This window comes from Microtus pennsylvanicus, chromosome 16 (assembly GCF_037038515.1).
Source record: "Microtus pennsylvanicus isolate mMicPen1 chromosome 16, mMicPen1.hap1, whole genome shotgun sequence".
NCBI classification, from domain to species: domain Eukaryota; kingdom Metazoa; phylum Chordata; class Mammalia; order Rodentia; family Cricetidae; genus Microtus; species Microtus pennsylvanicus.
The window spans coordinates 49,067,143-49,088,565 of NC_134594.1; the positions used below are offsets into that span (position 1 = coordinate 49,067,143).

Consider the following 21,423-nt stretch of genomic DNA (forward strand, 5'->3'; position numbering starts at 1 on the left):
TCATATTGAATTATTAACTATTTAAATAGTTATTGATTATTTGAATTGTTGCTTGTTCAGTGTTTATATTAGTTTAAACTATGGTTATGTAACTTCTCAGAACTTAATGCCAAGTTCATCAAAGTACAAATAGAATTGTCTGTGTAGAGTACTTAAACAGACTTAGATTCCTCCTAGGGTTTCTTTCTGGTAAAGTTTTAAATGTCTCTAACAGAGGTTAACCCAGCACTTAATTTAAGCAGCTTCTGAAGACAATCTTTCTCAACATTTGTCAGAAAATGATAAACTGAAGTAACTGAAATGGATTTCGGTTAATATTACTGTCAGGGTATGGCTAATCCTGACGTACCCCAGAGCGCCCTGCCAGAGAGCCATCAATCCTGCTCCAGGCTACATATTCCTTCCCGATCATGCTGCCCTGCTCTGGGTGGAGCCACAGTTTATGACAATATAAATGATTGGTTTTATTTACATAGCATTAATAGTTTTATCCAACAGTGTTTTCTACTTTCCTAGTTTAGTTTTTAGTTACAAACTCTGGTAGATTCAGAGTAGGGAACACCTGTTATTAATTTATGTTAAACTTGTTATCTAACACTTGGGAAATATTTCAGTTCTTTAAAAAATAACGTACCATCATTCTGATTTCAGGCAGTTTGTTATTTCTGCCCTGGAACTCAATATGTAGAATAGGCTGACCTAACTCCAAAATCCTCCTGCCTCTGCTTCCTAAGTGCTGGAATTAAAGGCATGGGCTACCACACCTAGCTGTGTTCTATTAATTATGAATGGCATGCAGTATTTCTTATAGTGGAAAATGTAATAAATTGTCTCTTACTCTTTTGTTCAGTTTTTTTTTCATTTTTATTGTTATAAAGCCCAGTCATTTGAATAACAATTATTTAATATTTACTTGGTGCTTTTTTGTGCATTATTCTGAGGATTGTGTTCAAAACAGTAGTGAATGAGATCATCTACTACTGAAAGACTTTTTATACAGATTCCAGGTTATATCACAACAATTATAGAAAACCTATTTTTACAACTTAGCTTTTAGAAAAGTAATCTTTGAAAATGTGATTGTACAGTTTGGAATTTGAACCAAGCTTTTGAAAGTAGCAAAGGATAGTTTCTGTAAGCATGTCATTACCTCAGGATAAAAACTATACTAAACAGTAGAGTATCAAGTTATTTTAAGTGTAGGAAGAAACAAAAATTGTGTGTTTTACTGGAAATAGATTTTGGTAAGCTATACTAACTTTGTTACTTTTAAAATTAGTTTAATGATGTCAGTGATTTGGAGAAGTTAAAGATTTACTGTGATATATTCTGAGTGGTAACTTTATAAAATATAGAGTAACTAAAACACATTAATAACTATCATAACTATTCAAAGTGTAAATTTTTCATACTTATGACTGTGTGATTCCCTCTTTAGAAGAAATCCTAGAATGTAATCTTGTAGTAGTTAAAAATATAAAAATTTAACTCACTTTATAGCCTGAAACTCTCTCTTAAAAAATTCAAGAAGAATATAAAAGAATAATAAGAAATTATTAGTGTAAATTTCAGGCATTGTTATATAAACATAAAAAGAAGATAAAAGTAAGTCAGTGTTAAAAATAGAACATTTTTCTGAGTGTTCCTAGTGGAAAGAAAGATAAAGATGTGGCAGTTACATCAAGCCTGCAGACTTTGGTGGAAACTCTGGATTCATTGCAGGAGGTCTGGGAATTCAAATAAATGTGTGTTGGGAAAAAGAGAAGAGATGCAGAGAGGCTTCTTTACAAATGTTGGGAGCTACTGATCTGAATCATCTGTGACCTAATGGTGTGAGCCAGTGGTGATAATTGGCTTTTCTAGAAACATTGAATCATGCACCATTATTCTCTTATATTGTGCTTATTGGTGTTACTTTTTTTTGTCTAGAATATGTTAGAGGTACAAAGTTAGGGGTTGAAGTTCTTATTTTATTCATGTAAGTCCTACTTATTGTAATGACTGTGAAGTTTGACCTGCAGGATGACTTGCTACCAAGTCATCTAACTTAATTAGGTCCCTGGGACCCATGTGGAAGAAGGGGAGAACTGAGTCCTGCAAGATGTCTTCTAACTCCCACACACGCCGAATGACATGTATGCACCGTGGCACACCAGCACACCTCTAACACATAAACATAAGAATGTCTTTTTTAAAAGAATGTCTTAGATATTCCTGGTTGTTTTTTTGGAATTGGTTGACCTTGTATGTGTAGTTCTTCTGGATTCTGTTTTGTCAAATACATGTCTATCCTTCTGTGAGTGCCATTCATTCTGTCTTAGTTACTTTAGGTTTTGCAGTATGTTATGAAAGCGGGCTATGTGGCTCTTTCAACTACAATCTTTTTCAAAATTAGCAATTCTGGGGTTTTTGTTTTTGAGAATTAGTTTGTCAATTTCTAATTTTTAAAAAATTTGCAAGTTTTTTTGTAGGGGCTACATTGATATTTAGGTCATTTTTGGCAAAATGTAATGTATCAGCAATATTGAATTTTGTAATCCATGAATGTTATATCTTCCATTTGTTTAATTAATTTTTTTACTGAAAATGCAGTAATTTAGACTTATTTAAGTATTTCCAGTTATGTCCCATTTTGTCATATATTTTACATCAGATATGGATTGATGTGTTCCCAAATAAAACATTTAAAGGGCTCGAGAGATGTCTCAGAGTTTAGGAGCACTGGTTGCTCTTCCAGAAGACTCAGGTTCAATTTTTTTTAAAGATAACATTTAAGCCCTAAACTCTTAGTCTGGTACTTGTGAATATACTTTTTGTGTAAATGAGGTCTTCATGGCTGTAATAACACTAAGTTGTGGTCGTTAGAATGGGTCCACATCTAACGTAAGTGATGTTGATGAGGAGATGAGGACACCTGGCAAGCAGGGAGGGAGCTCTGTGATAGCAGAAGTCGGGTTTGGGGTTATGCTGCCAAGGAGGATCTTCTTTGAGAGGCTTCAGAGAGATCATGTCCCTGGCCCTGACAACAGCATCATTTGAGTTTTCTGTAACCAGATGGTGATAAGTTTCTACTGTTTGAAGCCACTATACTTTGTTGCAGGAGTCCCAGGAAACTAACACACTCACACACACATTTTAAAATTATGTTTTCCTAATAAACATATTTGTGTATCTGTTTTCTTACCTTACACTTAGTAGCAAGTGTACTGCTCTTTCTGATATGTGTATGGCAATGTTGTTTCAGTGACTCCTTACAGTATCTTCTTTCCATCTTTAAAACCCAACCTATGTGCTTACATCTTAACAGTACTTTTTATAGAGAGTATCTAATACTATGTGGTTTTATATTTAATCTTACATTCTTCTCTACATTTTAATTTCAATATTGATATCATTTATACTTAATGATAATTTTGATATGGCTTGCTTCATTATTGTGTGTGTGTGTGTGGTTTATGCGCATGTGTGTTTATGTGTGTGCATGTTTCGACCATCAATGTCAGGTGTCGTCTGTCATTCTCCATCTTATTTTTAAGACAATGTTTTAGTGACTGTGGAGCTCATGGTTGGGCAGCATGCCTCTGGGCACGTCCTGTCTGCCCCACCAGACAGAGACCCCAGGTGCATTCCACTATACCCAGATCCGTGTGTGGGAAGGGTCTGACCTCAACATCCGAGCCAGTTCACCATCCCTTCTGCAGGTTTTTAAAAGCCTTTTTTTTTACATTTTTTTATTGATTTTTATTGAGCTCTACATTTTTATCTGTTCCACTCCCTGCCTCTCCCCTAAAATCCTTTCTATTTTTAAATTTTGCTCCTTTATTTCTTGTTTCCCTTCATCTGCCATTTTCTAAGTTATTTGTACAATTCTGTATTTTCTGGGATAGGAAAAGATTACAGAGTGAGATACGAATATCTTCCAGGTAGAAATGTGTGAGGTGCTGCTTCTGTGAGCAGTGTATGTAGAGTTCCATCTAATCCATGAGGCCACTTGAGCTCTTCTGTGAGCTGGCGGGGGGGGGGGGGAGGTCCATCTAATCCATGAGGCCACTTGAGCTCTTTGCTGTTATCTTTAATACTGCACAGGCTTGTGTTTCTGTATGCCCGATGGTGCTGGAAGTACTTCCTCAATTTTCCTGTCCTTTCCTTCATTAGTTTTTGTTAACCTATACCATAGAGATATTTTCTTTCTATATTTTTTTTTCCTCTACAAGTAAACCTATTAGTGCTAACTAGTAACTGCCAGGCTATGGTGGTTAGAGTTTGTCAGTTCCGAGCCATATGCAGTCTTAAGCATTCCAGTCTGTGTGTTCTCCAGAAAGACCTTTTCAGCTTTCTGGATTCCAGCTTTCATGCCATCCAAACTGCTTTGCATCTGTGACAGATCTTGATCAGGGAAGATTTTCCCAGTCTGTCTCCAGGATAGTTCTCTTACTTAAAACTTTTATCCAAGAGAGAATTTTTGGCATTCTCCAAAGTGAAGGGTTTTGCTTTGACCCTCTTTCAGAAGCAGTGTGTTTGCCTTCCACCCTCCTGTAGTAGATTCTTCTCCTTTTCCTCCATTTGCCCAGGCTCTTGGTGATAGAATCAGCATCCTCCCTGGCAGCTTAAGGGATGGGTCTCATGTATGAAAAGAGTTAGTATTAGTGAAGATGTTGTGTACCTAATCCCAGGAGCAGTAAGTCACATCCTCTGTCAAACAGAGGACTTCTCTATGATCCCCTGTCTGTATGTGCTATGCTATGCACCCTGTACGGACCCATGGGGGGAAAACAAAAATGTGAATGCACTTGTCTTGGGATCTACCAAATTTTCTAATTTTTCTATTCTAAATTTTCTATTCACTCAAACTAGGTATTTTAAGAATATTTTTATATTTGTGTTGGTACTCTCTTTCTTTGTCAATATTTTATACTTCTGTACAACCTCTCAATTGAGAATCTTGTAGTTTGGTAGATTCAGTTCACTTGGTTATTTTCTACCTTAGTTCTCTACAAGGATCTTAAGAACAGTTAGCATTTTATAGTCTTTTTCTTAGTAGAATAAGGACAACTTTCTCCCAACCTCCTTGTTTTAAAGAAAGTCTCACTGTAACCCAGGCTGGTCTTCCTGTCTTAGACGCCCCGGGATGCACCCCACCTCACAGGTGCAGAGCAACCTTACCTTGGTGCTTTCTAATTCTAAGAGAAAGAGGCATTGTTTTCTATGACAATGAAATTGTCATGACTTTCTAGTGTGACCTCCCATGAATGTTCTCTGTCAGTTTGTGAGGCTTTGAGTCTCTGAAACATCCACAGAGGATGATGTTTTCAACACTCATTCCTTAGCTAGTAATTCTGTTTTGAAAGGCCATTGACCATTTAGGAGGCACAGTCTGAGTGGCCTTCGAGGGTGGTATCTGTCTCTGGTTCCTGGGGCTCTGTGCTCTCTGATCCTGTGTGATGTGAACAGCCTCCACCACATGCTCCTACCACCACAGACTGAGCTGCTCAGCCATGCCTTCCCCACCACAGTGGGCAAGAGAGTTGTTAATACATTTTTCTGCCTTAAGTTCTTTCTGTCGGATGTGGCATGGTGATGGAAGACCAACTGATACCCCATGAATATCTGAAAGCTCCATCTTCTTGTGGTCCTGCATTTTATGTGCTGCTCACCCCAGAATCAGAATGAACCATTTCCTAAGGAGCCCAGTTTCCTTTCAATGGGAAATAGTCAACTCAGCTTTAAAAATATAAATTATTTTGGAAACAAGTTTACTATTTTCATTCTCAGAATTCTTACCTTAGTGTATTCTTTGACATTCACATATTTTAAAGTAACTTTTATCATGATCTAAAATTATGACAAGTTTGGAGTCATTTTAAAAGGTTCATCATTTGGAAGAAAGACTGAGATAGCGCTTACAATGTTATATTGTCTTTCATAAGTGGTTATAATTTAAATATTGATGTTAAATAAAAATGTAAGTGCTCCCTATTGAAATTTTGTATCAGTGCATGAAAAACACAGGCAAATATAAGTAGCCATTTTTTTTAAAAAATTGCTTCTTTCTGAATTTAACTTTATAATGGAATAACTGGTAACAGTACTTTAAGGTGTTTCATTATTCAGCCCACACCCATCATAGGCGATGGATGGAATCTTTTGTTGCCTCTTCTTTTTTTGTTTTTTGTTTTTTTGGTTTTTTTTTTTTTGGTTTTTCGAGACAGGGTTTCTCTGTGGCTTTGGAGCCTGTCCTGGAACTAGCTCTGTATACCAGGCTGGTCTCGAACTCACAGAGATCCGCCTGCCTCTGCCTCCCGAGTGCTAGGATTAAAGGCGTGCACCACCATCGCCCAGCACCTCTTCTTTTTTTAACTTCTAACTTAATTAATTACATTGCCTCTAGGTGTGGTGAATTGGTCACAAGATCTAAAGAAATAGAATCAATAAGTAATATCTATGTCAATATCTTTATATCCAAAAAAGAAAATTAAATGCAAATTTTAGGTGATCATTCTAACATATCACTTTGTTCAGGAAATTAAGATAAATTTTAGGTAGTACTTGTGAATTTATTCGCCATTTTTTTACACTCCTCTTGCAGTAGGATAAGTTACTCATTTTGCAGTTGGGGGTGTTTTCTCTGTGTGTTTGTCTTTCAATCTACTGAGGTCCTGAATAGATCAAAAGGTAGAAGAGTGGGATTTTCCCCATTTCTCCCTTTCTTCATTGTCCTTTAGAGCAGCGTGAGTAGGACTCCTGGGGTGGATCATTTTAGTAGCCAGCTTCCATTTGATCCCTCAGCCTGGGGACTGTCTTAAGGATAGTGTTGTTTGCCCATGCTTGCCAGGAGTAGGCTTGTTCTGGCAATGTGCTACTCTGATCAATTTTCTGTCAGGTCTCTCATTAGTCACGATCAACCCAATAAGTGTTATTAACATTTGCTAGTTTTATGTATGATCTAATAGCTATCCATGAGCCCTGAGAATTACTAGGATCTCCTCTGTTTCAACTATTGCATTATTGTGATTATCTGATTATCTGGCTAAACTGATAATAATTGCCACATCTCTCCTGAAAGCCAGTTATTTAACTACTACCCAATAATGGATTGTCTCCTTGTTTGATATTTGATGTATCCTAGTACTTTTAAAATGCATTACAACTCAGGTTGTTTTTTTTAAATATAATATTTTATTCTCTGAAAATTTCATGCTTTGATTATTCATTCAAATTTCATATTTTGATTATGTTTACCCCCATTCCTTCCTGGGCAATTCACATATTCCAACCTCTCTCAGTTTCATTTCTTCTTCTTCTTCTTTTTTTTTAATGACCCAAAGTCTTATTTGCACCACTAGTATACTCCCTAGGCATAGGTCTACCCACTGGAGCATGGTCAACCTATGAAGATTCATAGCCTTAAAGAAAACTGATTTTCCTTTTCCCAGCAGCCCCCAATGGTCCAGTAGCTCCATAGTTACTGATACAACTCAGGTGCTTATCTGTAGTTTGGCACTTTTAGCTTGTATGCTATAATCTGATTACTTTTAATATTGGGGTGGGCAGAGGGGTGGCTTGCATGTACCGCCATGTGTCAGTCTTATTTTCTATATGCGCTCTCTATTCCTTTTTGCTGTATGTGCCAGACTACTTGGCTTTGAGCTTCCTGGGCTGCTATTGTATCTGTCTCTCCTCTGTAGAGTTGTGCTGTGGTTGCAGGTTCATGAACCTCTGTGTCTAGCTTCACATGGGTGCTTGTATCCCAACCTGGGTCATTAGGCGTGCACAAAAGTACTTAGCTACTAAGCCAACTTCTTCGCCCTAGATCTAAGTGTTATATTGATGTTTAACATTTCCCCTAAAATATAATAGTTGGTCCAAATGAACAGTAACCTATTCTTATTCATCTTAAGCCCCCTTTCCTTGGCTAATTTTGTTATTTGGCAATGTACTGTCTATGTAAACTGTTGAACTATTCAGAGCTATCAACCTTGATTTACCCTGTAGGTAGATTATTTGATTTTAATTGTCTTAAATGGTTCTGAAAATGAATAGTTGCATTTATATACAAATGAACATTTTTAGCAACGTTGGAACTCTTTTGTCTTTATTATTTTCATAATTACTTTAAAATATTCTTTATAAATTATATCTTGGTTTTTGGGCTGTTCTTGGCATTTTGCTTAGTACTAGCATTGTTCATCTGCATTATGTTCATCAGTTTATGTGACTTTTTCAGAAGCGTAGTCCTGCAATACCAGCTGAGCAGAATAAAGCAGATCGTAATGGCATCACTCCTGAATCGGCACTCTGAATATTTGAAATTATTTGAATTCTCCATAGGACTATCAGTAAACTGAAACACTTTATTTTCCCAGGGTGTCTTTATTCAGTTGAAAGGGGTAGCAATGTATAATAATGCACCATGGAAGCCGTGTAAACAGTGTTTGCAGGGGATTAAAAATATTCCCGCTACTTGAAAGCAAAAGTGCTTATTTGTTAACTCTAAAAGCTATAAAAGCAAGCTGATGGAATTTTTTCCCTTGACAATGTTAAATACAGTCAAGGGTGTATGAAGATAAGTGCCGAGCTATCCCGGTCATGTACAGCATGTGACAAAAATCCTACCAGCCAAGACTGTGCAAAAATGATGAGCAGGCTTGTTACATTTGTCATCTAGATACAAAAGATGCTAGAACTAGAATAAAGCAGTTGTGCTTCCTACAGTGCAGTGTGGCCTGAATAACAAAGATTCTTTGTTTGCTTTCTTTCCAAGAAGGGTGGGGACCCCTGAAAGGCGGATGGGATACAGCCAGAATAACCATGGTGTTCTTTTAAAATCTTGAACCACATATAGATTTCTGCTCTCATTTGTGTTCACTGGTGTGGTACACAGTTATCAGAGTTAAAAGGGACATAAATAGGAGATATTAATGACAGTGCATACAAATTGGATATCCATGTCTCCAAGACAAAAACATGCATTGAGTTGATTTGGGATACTGTCTCCTACGGTGCTTCTCCAGACATTACATGAGTAGGAAGAAACATCATGACAATACAGTATGAGCTCAAGTAGTATGTCATATATTTTTTCTTTCTTTTTTAGTACATGGGTGTCACTGACCTGGAATTCACTGTTTAGACCAGGCTGGCCCTGAACCCACGGAAGTCTGCCAGTTTCTGCCTCCTTTCCTACTGCTAGGATTAAAGGTCTATGCCACTATACCCGGCTTTTCTTTTTCTTCCTTTTTTTTTTAAAGTGTGTCTTAATTTAACCTAAACTCCAATGAATGGATTTTAATAACCTTCTGAATTCAGCATTGGCATTTACATTTCTTCACGCAGCACACACTGTTCTAGGACTGGCTTACAGTTTGGTCTAAGTGCCCTAACTCGTTCTGATGTCATCAGGCAGATGACCAGCCACAGGTCCATTTTATTTCTCCCAGACTCAACATTTTTCATACCCGCAAGTGGAGGGCACTTATAGACCTGTATATCACAGAATTGCTTTTGAAGATAGCTTATTTACCTAAGAGTCTGAGAATCTTTGTTTATGTCCAACAAACAGAATCATGGTTGTCGTGTGGTGCATTTCTTTGGGCCTATGCACCTACTTCCTGGAATATTTCCAAAAATAATTACAGTATTCTCTGACTCTTGATACAACCTTTGTTTTGCTATTCTCTGAACTGCTAGCCTTAATCTGTTCATATACATCAGATACTGTGCCCTTAATATTTACTGTCCACATCTGCTGTATAATGTAAAGACTGCTAGAGAATAGTGAGTTCAGCAGTTCTAATCTAAATCAGTGTTTTACCTTCACTTTGCAGCAGCTCTATCAGTATGTGCAGATACTCTCTACTTTTAGAAGTGGATACACTGCTGTGTGCTCATCCCAGACTTTCAGTCACTCTGGATGTACATGACGGTGTGGAATGGCTTTCAGAACAGAGTTGTGGTGGTCCTCTTATTCCATTCTGGAACCCTTTCTACTTTGATATATTTTCGTTTCTCTGTATACCACAGAAAGGATCTTTGAAAAGCAACTTTCTTTAACTCTTTCAGGATGTTTATTCCTGGCATGTGCTCAAGACATTTTTTCCTATCTCTTTAACTTTCTCCTCTTAACACCTTTTCTTTAGACATCTTCTACACCTATGGTGTGAAAGAGCCCGAGTTCGTGGATTTCTGATTTGTTCATTCAAACAGGTTTCTGCAGTACAGGACTTCTGGGGTTCTTGCCAATTCAGCCACAACTGTTTTGGCCTTGTTAGCTACAAACATGGCCCAGGAGTTTGTGGGATGTCACCCCTGAAAGGTTGATATCAGCTGCAGTGGTTCATATCTCACCGTCAATAATAAAGGAGGATTGCGGTGCCGGTGTATGACACAGCAGCGGTCGTATCACAGGCTTGGCTTCCCACAAGAGCTCTCCTGCGCACCTTACATGTATGGTTGTAAACGGAGATCCAGACCCAAATAATCACACAGAATTATATTAACTACAGCACTGTTTGGCCAATGACTCTGGCATATTCCTAGCTAGCTCTTACATCTTAACCCATTTCCATCAATCTGTGTATCACCACGAGGCTGTGGCTTACTGGTCATGTTCCACCGTGTTTGTCTCCTTTGGCAGCTACATGTCCTCTTTCTATCTCCACCCACTTTCTTTCTTTATCTCTATTCGGATTTCCCACCTGTCTTTACTCTGCTAAGCCTTTGGTCGAAACAGCTTTATTCATTAGCCAATAAAAGCATCACATATACAAAAGGGCATCCCACATCATATAGCCCTTAGATAAACCTGCTTGAGTCAAGATCATATTTGAAAAATAGTGTGCAGATGCTGCAATTAGAGAAACATCTTCAGTATAGCAGTCTCGGATGGATAAAAAAGATCTGGAGGGAGTTGTGTGTCTTACATTTTAGTTGCTAAGATTGAAGTCATTTTGAGCTAAATTAGTTAAATTCAAAGTGGGATAACTAGCTGTCTTTATATTTTTTATAAATATTTTTATAAATAAATAATCAGGTAATTCAATCTAGAAACATTATTCTTTTATTAAGTAACTTCAAATTATAGTTCTCAAAATTTGAAGGAAAAAAGAAAAAGCTAATTTTTACTGGTATTGCTAAACCACTGAAGTTTTCAGGGGTCCATAGAATCAAAACTATTTTTTCGTTAATGTGGTAAATGATACTTGTCCCTTGCTTTGATATTTCCAGCTTTTCATATAAATCCAAAAGTCAGTTTACTTTCTGAACTGTCACTACAGCGAGGAGACTGGCGGACAGGGAGGCTGCAGTGATGCACGGTGCTCTTTTCCTCCCGCCTTGCTAGCAGGGTATAGTGTTCATTCTTGGGATTGACTGATGAGCTTGCTTTTTAAATATTCCCGATAAATAACCTCAGAACAGACAATATTAAGAATAACTTTCTCTGTGCCAGGTCTGAGGGGGATACTTTACATTTCTGTTAATTAGCAAAAATACTTCTCAAGAAGGTAGTAAAAAATGTATTTTTTTAGTCTAAGTTTACAAAGCTGATTTAAATACTCCCATTTTATAAATCGTGTGTCTTCCTCATCACCAAGATGCTCCTCACCCTTCCAGAGATGCCACCTTGCTGTTTGTATGAAACCATTGACGTGCTCTCCAGACTGGGGTCTTGGCACTTCACCTTACCATTTTAGAGAATTTGTCTTCTTGACATTTTTAATTTGTTTTTTCCTACTTTACTACAATTCTCTTTCCATTCTTACATAATAACTAATAAGTTATGAGATTCTACACTTCCAATTACTGTATTTTTTATTTTAATCTCATATGCTGCTTTATTTTATAGACTTGATATTTTTATTTAATGCTGTTTGTTTATTTTCCATGTCCTGATGATATTTATATTTTTTGTAATGATTTTGAATTATGTACTTTTTTGAATCCCCTAATTGATATTTTGTTTTTGTTATTACCAATAAATTATAGCCAGTTTTAAATGTCAGTATTTTTGGTTTCTTCCTTTTAAATTTTGCTGATTAAAAATAAATACCCCATCAAGCAGGTTAAATTGTACAGAGAATGCAGTATAAGATGAGAGTGCTAGACGTCTTCCTGAACTACATGGCAATTGTTCTCTTAATACACAGGAGAAGTAAGAGGAGCCATAGGTGTTAGCTTCTAGCCCTTCTGCGGAGATGAATAAACAGCTTGAAATGCTGATTTAGACAATGTTTTTAAAATACTGTGATGCACTTTGGTGTCTGACTGACTCTTGCTTAGTTAAATGTTTTGTAGCATTATAACATAGTTGGATTCAGCTCATCTTTTAAACCAGTTGTCAGAAAAATACGGGCCAGCATGGTAGAATGTATTAGCTCAATACATTGTCTCCATTTTATTATGAAGCTGCTGAGGAAGCCGTGATATACAGCACTGTCATTACAGATCTATTGTTAGGATGGTTCCACAGTCTTCTTTGCAGTGCCATTAATTTATAGCAGTAAACAATATGTAGCCTTCCAACTGCAGCAAAGCAGAATCTTTTAATGAGGTGGATGTTATTACCACAATAAATCAGTGCTTTCCCGTAATGTATAATTCAATGTGTGTATTCCCACTGTAACTTCTCTGAGTAAGCTGATAGTGTATCATTGTCATTGCACAGCTCCACTGCTCCTTATTTTTTTTAAAACCTTCTTTTATTTGGTGACTTCTTTTTTATTTGCTTGCAAATAAATGTGGTATGTCTTGATAGCTGTCCTGTAGCGGGCTTCAGAAGCCAATTGTGACAATACCAGCCAGAGTCGATACTGTAGGTTCTACCTACATGGATCTCAGTAGGATGCCTTTTCTTTCAGATGCTAGTGAAATCAATCCTAATTGGTCTTAGCATTATATTCAAGAAATGTGATTCTATAGCTATTGATTCACAGAGGTACTCATTTGGAGAGTAATAAAAATAGGAGCAGATAAAGTATATAGTTAATTCGCTGTGCACCATACAAAAGGCACATTGATTCTATTTTTAATTCATATAATTTGTCTTCTGGTGATTTTATTTCTTTTCTTCCTTTTATATGGCTGTATCTTTAGGGATAACAACTAAAATACATTTAAAGGCCTTTCACATTTGTTCTGTAACAAACAAAGAATTCCTGGAATGAGTTTGATTCTTATAGTAAGTCAGACATAATTCTTTAGCACTGAAACTAATAGTTTAAAAGAGGTATTTAAAAATTAGTAATATGACGCTGACTTAAAATAGTAATCAATTAAATGTTTTTGAAAATTAACTTGTAAAGTAGAAACATATTTAACATAACACAGTGCTGGTCAGAACCAAGATGCTATTGAAGGAAAATGATAATGTTTGTTAACAGTTTGAAGGTAAAATACCTAACAATTTAAGAAATACAGTCAAAGTGATGACTTTAAAATGCCATCTATAATCATAATTTGAAAAGTAGTTCAAGACCTGGTCTGAACATGGCTTCCTTTTCACTGTATGAATTCTGAATATATCCATTTTAAACTAATGCTATTTACTTTAGGTTAGCATTTTCCTCATGGATAGTCAGACTTTTTGAGCTTATAAATATGAATAACTTATAAAATTTCCTAAGAGATGTAAAACAATTCTGTGTCTTATTAGAGAAGTTATTTTCGAATTGGTATTTATATTTTGAATAAGGAGTAGAGCTTTTTCTACAGCCCAGAGTGTTCCCATAGTCCGAACTGTAATTTAATGTGGTTGATCTTAGCATTCTTAGAGCTGTAGTCCCTTCTGAGAATCTCAAGGATACTCTGTCTTCCTGAAGAAAATGTCAGGATGTTGCTCAGTGTTTATACAATTCATGTATTCCTTGGCTAGCAACGGCCGTTTCATGTCTGGGTCAAGCAAGCAACGTGCTTGGTGTTTTATAGGCAATTGTTTTTTTTAAACTCTTTTACCTTAGTTCTAAAAGATTATTTTTTAAATAATGACATTCATTGAGTGTTGCCATGCATGGCTTAAAGACCTTAATGTGTGTACTTATTTTATTTCCCAAAACAACCTTCTAACTGGACATGAGTTGTCTAGTGAGTCCAGGGTCTTCACTTTGTTGTACCGATTATGGAAGTTTGTTGAGATGTTTTGTTTTCCAGTCTAAGATTATAATGTCCTTACCATTTCTTGTTTTTGTTGTTGTTGCTGTGGTGGTGGTGGTGGTGGTGGTGCTGCTGCTATTGCTAGTGGGTTTGAATTCTTGTTAATTCATGAAGGCACTTAGAGGCTAGGCATCAATGTTGGATGTCTTCCTCTGTCTCTGTCTACCTTTCTTTTGAGGCATGATCTCTTTCTGAAACTGAAGCTCAGTGATTAGACCAAGCTGACTTTGCAGCAAGCTCTGCCTCGTTCTGCCTCCCTAGCATTAGAATTACAGGTGCACATCATCTTGCCCAGCTTTTTTAGGGTTGCTTGAGATTTGACTTCACTGATTGAGCCATCTCCACCGCACTCTGTCCTCTAACTTTTTACTTAGTTATTGTTAGTAGAATGTTCTAGTTCTATCTTACTCCTTTTCTCTTACAACCTCTTTGCATTTACCCTTGTTTATCAGCTTTGTTTCTCCGTCTGCTCAGAGACAGAGTAAGTAAGCTCTCTAGCTCCAAGGTGCTTCTGGTTGTTGCTTCTAATTACAGGTATTTTCTAAAGTATGATACAGCTCATCTTCTGTAATTCTCCTTTCAGACTGATTAATTAAAAAACTATGTAAACCAGTCAGGTGATGGTAGTGCATGCCTTTAATCTCAGCACTCTGGAGGCAGAGACAGGCAGATCTCAGTGAGTTACTAGTCAGTCTAGTCTGTGGTACTAGCTCCAAGACAGTCAAGCCTACACAGAAAACCCCTGTCTCAATATTTAAAAAAAGGAAAGAAGAAAGAAAAACAAACAAAATTTAAATAACAAACAAGCAAACAAAAAAACTGCATGTATCAGAAATGACAGGTTTACCCACTTAGTTATCTGTATATGTTTAACCATGCTAGGAAAAAAATGTGGGGTGATGACTTTTTCTGTTTGTTCTTCAAATATACCACTGTTGTTTTTCTAAGTGCAAATACATATATTTTAAATGTTTACTCCATGCATACTTACAGGATAATCTTAAAAGCACGGAGGAAATAAAGGTTGATTACATTTGTTTTTCTTTCTCTCCCTTCTCTTCCAATGGCAGCCAGTAGGAGCTCTGAATCCCAAAAGAGCAGCATTCTTTGCAGAACGATTTGAGTCATGGGAAGATGATCAAGTTCCAAAGTTCCACTATGGTACTCATTACTCAACTGCAAGTTTTGTTCTTGCATGGCTTCTCAGAATAGTAAGTTCAATGTGAATAATAGACCGTGACTAAATAAATCCAATGTGTTGAAGAATGTGCCATAATTGGAAATCATCGACATTTTTTTGAATATTGAAAATAGTTTTAAACAATTGAGCTTTTAAATATATATGCTTTAGCAAATATTTTATACCATAACGATAAAAATGTTTCCTCTAGAATTGTGTGACTATCTTCTTCAAATCTGTGTCTTCAGATGATGTCTTTTGTACCAGATTAGCTAAATTCTCTTCAAATGTAGCTTGTGTAAATGAGAAGTAACTAAAATTTTATTAGCACAGACATTTATTTACACATTCTGGTAGCTACATTGCTCCAAATAGAGTAAGATGTGTTTTCAAATAACCAGCACTGTTGTGTATTGATAGCATTAGCTGAAAAGATGTTTCTATAAAATTGAAAGTTAATTCACCTACCAAAATGTAATTTCTGTGGGGAACATTAGCAGCACGTCCTTAATAAAACCTTGTTAGAAGAATATGGACAGACACGAGTCTTAGAAGTAATTTATAGGGCTTTTCTATTGGCAAGCAGTTACTCACTCATACATGTTTAAGTGTTCTTTAACTAAGAGGGGGCTTTTAAGCCTTCCAAGCAGTTTCCTCTTAATCATAAATTGTGAGCCATAACAATAGAAAAATTACATATTGTACTATATCCTGAACACTGAAGAAAATACATTTAACTCATGCCTAAATGCTATTAGTAATATATTCTTGGCAATGGAGGAAGTTTATGGAAACATTATAGATACCAAAATTTTGATGACATAGAAACATTCAGAAAAAATTAAGAGCTCTAATAAAATAATTTGGCAATAACTTGCATTCTATACATTGGACATATTACTAGCTAATGACCATTATTTGCTAAAAAATTTAGATATAAAGATTCATTAAACCCTAAAAGGACATAAAAGTTTTTTCACTTCTTATTTTTTTTAGGAACCCTTTACAACCTACTTTCTAAATTTACAAGGAGGGAAATTTGATCATGCAGATAGGACTTTCTCCTCAGTGTCCAGAGCATGGCGAAACAGTCAGCGTGATACATCTGACATTAAGGTACAGATTTATTTCATTTTATGCTTGTTACAGCCAGTTTGTTTCTTACTGACTGGATGTTCATAGTTTCTCTCCTGTGATCCAGCTGTATTTACGGAAGGTCAACCTCAGAGAATGGAACCTGAATTAAATGGCAAAGAACCACTGTCCATGACTTTTGTTTTCTTCTTTTTATGTTTCTGCCTGTCTGTCCATCCATCCTGAAGTTCTTTCATCTCAATAGTTGTAAATTTTTTTCCTCTTCCCAACATCATTTGAATCATGTCTATTAGCAGCATGCTGCACACAGTTCCAGCATAGTGAAGCAAATTACCAGAAAACAGGAAAGCCTCAGGCATATTTATTTGGATCTTTCAAATCTTCATTCTTAAAATAATCAGTATTATAGCTAATATAATCTTGCTAGCCTTCCACTTCTATCCTCAGCAGTCCAGTAATTGGTTTTCTTTATGTAATGTCTCTTTCTGCAAGAAACTGGATTGGTGCTATTAAAGGTATAATGAAATGCACCTATTGTTTTTAGACTCCTTATAGTTTTATAAATAATATGACTTATATGTAAATAATCGTACCCTGTGGAGGTGGAAGTAACACATGAGAAACAGATGTATTTGAAAGAAGAAAAGTTGTATGACTATGTATATGCTGCTATAGGACACGTCTAAGACATGTAGTGGAGTGTTAATGTCATACCACTTTAAGATATGACACTTTACAATGTAAAATACACTCCTCTATTTCTTCTGACATTATAGATTATAATATCTAAATGATATTTTCTGTATCAAAGATATTCTGTTTTTATTATTTGCAAAGGTATTTTTTATATCGGAACATCTATCAATATTTTCTGATCTCATGATATACTCTAAAACACTTTTGAAGTACTTTTTAAAGTCATCAGTCGTGAGCAAACCAGTTAGATGGCTCAGCAGGTACAGTGCTTACTGTTGATAACCAGGCTAAGTCTCAGGACCCACGGAAAGATGAAAGGAGACATGAAGCGTCCACATTAATGTGTTGGCGTGGGTGTATTCACATGTGCGTCATACAGAAACAGTAAAAATAAAATCCTTTTAGAAAGAATCATCATTAGATAAGTTTGCATTGATGGGTAGACATATACTAGAAATGGTTAAGAGGATTAATAACTGTTGTTGATTTCTGCTTCTATTCCCAACTTGGGCTTTTTTCATATTTAACTATTAAGAAGTTTTAAGAGATGGGGATGGTTTCATTTAAAAATCTAGTGAACGGGGTTGCGGGGAAGGTGGAAGGAGCAGGAAGATGGGAATCTTTGTCTTGTCTTTCAGTTACATTACATTTCTCTCAGTCTAGCACAGTAGGTTACTGGTTTTTGGTAGAGACATAGTATCTGGCCATTATTGATTATTTTTGTGCTGGTGTCCAGGCTTCTGGGGTTGGGATGATTGAGGTAAGTTTTGCTGATGAGACGCCAAGGACATTGGCACGGGGTTTTGACCCTACTTAATGTGCTGGCTTGGTGGGAGCCTACCCAGTTTGGATGTTCACCTTCCTAGATATGGACGGAGGGGGGAGGACCTAGGACTTACCACAGGGCAGGGAACCCTGACTGCTCTTTGGACTGGAGAGGGAGGGGGAGAGGAGTGGGGGGAAGGGGAGAGGAGTGGGAGGAGGGGGAGAAGAGTGGGAGGAGGGGGAGGGAAATGGGAGGCTGGGAGGAGGTGGAAATTTGTTTTTTTTTTATCTCTCCTTTTATCAATAAAAAAAACACACATCTGAATGAATAAAAATAGAACAACAAATTCATAACAAGTTCTATAATTAGTTCTGATTTCATTTTTATTGTTATGATCTTACATAAATCCATGGGGTGTCTCATCAGTCTACTTCATATTCTTAGTCTACTTTAAGACTTTTTAAAAGCCAGGCAGTGTGACTCATGCCTTTAATTTAATCATGCCCTTGGGAGTTAGAGACAGGTGGATTTCTGTGAGTTCAAGGCCAGCCTGGTCTACAGAATGAGTTTCAGGATAGGCTCCAAAGCTACAGAGAAACCGTGTCTTGAAAACAAAATAACAAATTTTTTAAAAAAATACTTATATATTGTTAGTTATTAAATTAAAATTTATATTATGAAATTAAGCAGAATAATAAATTATATTCCACACAGTAAATATAATGCAGTTGAATCTCAGATTACTAAAAATATTTTTAAATAAATGAGCACAACAATGTGACATGAATTAATTTTAACCCTGTCTGAGAAGTTTTTAGCCTTCTCTATCTTTATAGCTCCGGAATGAGATGGTTGTAAATAGTTTGGAGCAGTTTTATTTTGTCTTGTGAGATCTGTAAAGCATGAGGCCTTTGTCTTACCAGCTACTATCTCAGTGGGCTCAGAGAAGCAAACTCAGGTGCGCATGCCAGTGAGGTTCTCCCCAGCCTCTGTGTTTTCTTTAATAGCAGTTGTAATTTACTGTACATTTATATTATTAGTGCCCATTATCTCTTCCTAAACTACAATTTCCCTGAAGATAGCAATCTAGAACAGCAGAAGACCTAATGGAAATATATAGTCCAAATATGTAAGTGAAAAATGTGTTGAAAGCAAGAGTGAACTATAAGCTATTGGGGTTATTTATGTTAAGCCCTACATGACAGGTTAAGTCATTGCTAATAAAAAATAATAAATTTCTTATTGTGATGGCGATTTAGTAAGAAATATTAATTCTCAGATATTTTTGTGAGAATACTTTCTTTAGAAGTGAATTTTGTTAGGTCTTCTTTGAATTACCTTGAAGGCTTTTATAAGTGGGCATAGTTCAACAAATGCCCTTTCATATTTAAAAATTTGGTGTGTCTGAAATCAAGGATCATATTAATGATAATATTTATACATAGAATTTAGTGTTATAGGAACTTCATACAAATCCCGAGTTTTAGAAATGACAAGTGAGGTGAATAAGGTCAAGAGATTAAATTATTTAAGACCATGTGACAGTAAATTAAATAGACAAGACTCAAACCCAATTTTTCTTTCCTCTAAATCAGAGTGAAATAGATTATCTATTGCCTGTTTGCTTGTAACTCATGATTTTTTAAATGCATTTGCAATCATAATTTTTTATGGTTCTTATTAGATCCATCTAGAAGTTCTAGAGATTATTTTTCTATTTCAACTTTTAAAAATACTGTTTTTATTTTGCTGAAGAAAACAATGTATGTAATATATAAAGATAATGTTTTTTTCTAAAAAATTTTAAGTTCAAACGTCAATTGAAAACTTTCATTTAATTTGAGTTATAAATGTTAATATAATACACTTTAGTCGAGTGTTTGTGGGCTAACAAAACAAGCTTGCAAGTTTTTATTTTTTATGTCCTATTTTCATCATTTTTTTGTAAAAAAAAAAAAAAGCTTCAGATTTTTATACCATAAAGTATATTTCTTTTCCCAGTGGTAAACAGCTAAAATTTTGCTTCCCTATCTGTACACCTTCAGTGTCCCGTTCCCTAACTATAGCACTACATTTGAATGTTTGAATTGCCAAGGTTTTTATTCTTGAGTGAGTCAATGTTAGCTTGTATCCTAAAACAGCATCTTTGCTCTTTTTTCTTTTCTTTCTTTTCTTTCTTTCTCTCTCTCTCTCTTTCTTTTCTTTTTTTTTTTTTTTTGTCTCATTTCTTTAGATTATCGCATTGCATTTGATGTGTTTGTCCAGATGGAGGGAGCAATGGTTTTAGTTCAGTGGAGAGAATTGGTGACTAATGAAAGGAGAGTCACACAGCCTGGCTGCACAGGCCGTTCCTATCAGTGGGATTGTACCTTCCTGAAGAAAACTAAAGCATATGTGTGGTCACAACCAATCCTTGTCATTATGCCATGAAAGCCTTGGGATTTGTGATCAAAGCTATGAGCTTACCCTGAATTGTGGTATAACCTCTGTTTGAACCTTCTTGTTTTAGAAGATGGTACACTAAAGTTTGACCATGTCACCTGCCTCTAAAACATATCTGCCTAATTAACTGATAGAAATTAAAATTATCGTCAGCAGGCTGAAGGAAAATGTGGGTTGTAGGTGTATCTGTCCCCGTCAATGTTGTTTACTTGTCATTTCCCCCAATGTTTTAGAGAATGGCCGAACATGTGGTTTTTATCCAGAGCCCAGTGTTCTATTCAGATGAATATAAAACATACTTCACTTTGTAAGTGTGCATTTAAAATACCAGAAAGACATAATCTTTGACCCTGTTACTAAGTTTCATCTGTCAAAGAAGATAATTTTAAATAGTAATATTTGTATTCTATCACAGCATGATTCCTAGGGAAATACTGCTTTCCAAAGGGAACTGTGCTGAGATGCCTGCGTGTCGCCGTCATCCTTCATAGTATGTGTTTCTTTCACTTACATTGGTGTCTTCATTAAGTTCATGTTTGCTTCATAGTAAGAGAGGAATTCAGCTGCCATCACCTTACAGTGTTCTCCTTGAGATTACAGTATGTTTTATCCCATGTGTTCCCCTCTTAGTAATTTAATTGTGCTTTTTTGATTATGTCCTTTACACTCTATGTAGAATCTTCATAATATCTCTCCAGTGTTAATTTCTTGGAAAGATTTGTTCTATCTAAACTTACATTGTTTTTGAACGTCCCTGATAGAACAGTCTTTTCTCTGTTTTCATGAAAAAAGATAGTTAAGACTTTAGACCTAGGCATTTAGGTTTCTTACACTGTACAGATTCTTTCTACTTTATTTTCAACTCTGTTTCTAGACCAGTTGAATTTTTCCTAATTGATCATTAAAAATAAAGGACATATACATGCCAGTCTTGGTACCTCTTCTCAAGATACCCTCCTTAGCAGGAATGCCCTTGTTTTTCCCTTTGCCTTTTTTTTCATCTTAAATGCCGCTTGTCTTTATTTTTGTGTAGAGTGTGTATGTGTGTAGAGTGTGCATGCTCATATGTATGAGTACAGGTGCATAAGTGTCACAGCAC

At 36.0% G+C, this 21,423-nt stretch overlaps 1 protein-coding gene across 5 annotated transcripts in view; it reads left to right on the forward strand.

The window, feature by feature from the left end:
• The window catches only part of Lrba (LPS responsive beige-like anchor protein), a 478,393-nt gene that overhangs the window by 338,440 nt on the left and 118,530 nt on the right, over positions 1–21,423 (forward strand). For all 5 annotated transcript variants that reach the window (XM_075950353.1, XM_075950356.1, XM_075950355.1 and 2 more), the window contains exons 45-46: positions 15,216–15,356; positions 16,322–16,441. In XM_075950353.1, coding sequence (XP_075806468.1) covers positions 15,216–15,356; positions 16,322–16,441 — 261 coding nt within the window. The remainder of the gene's footprint in view (positions 1–15,215; positions 15,357–16,321; positions 16,442–21,423) is intronic.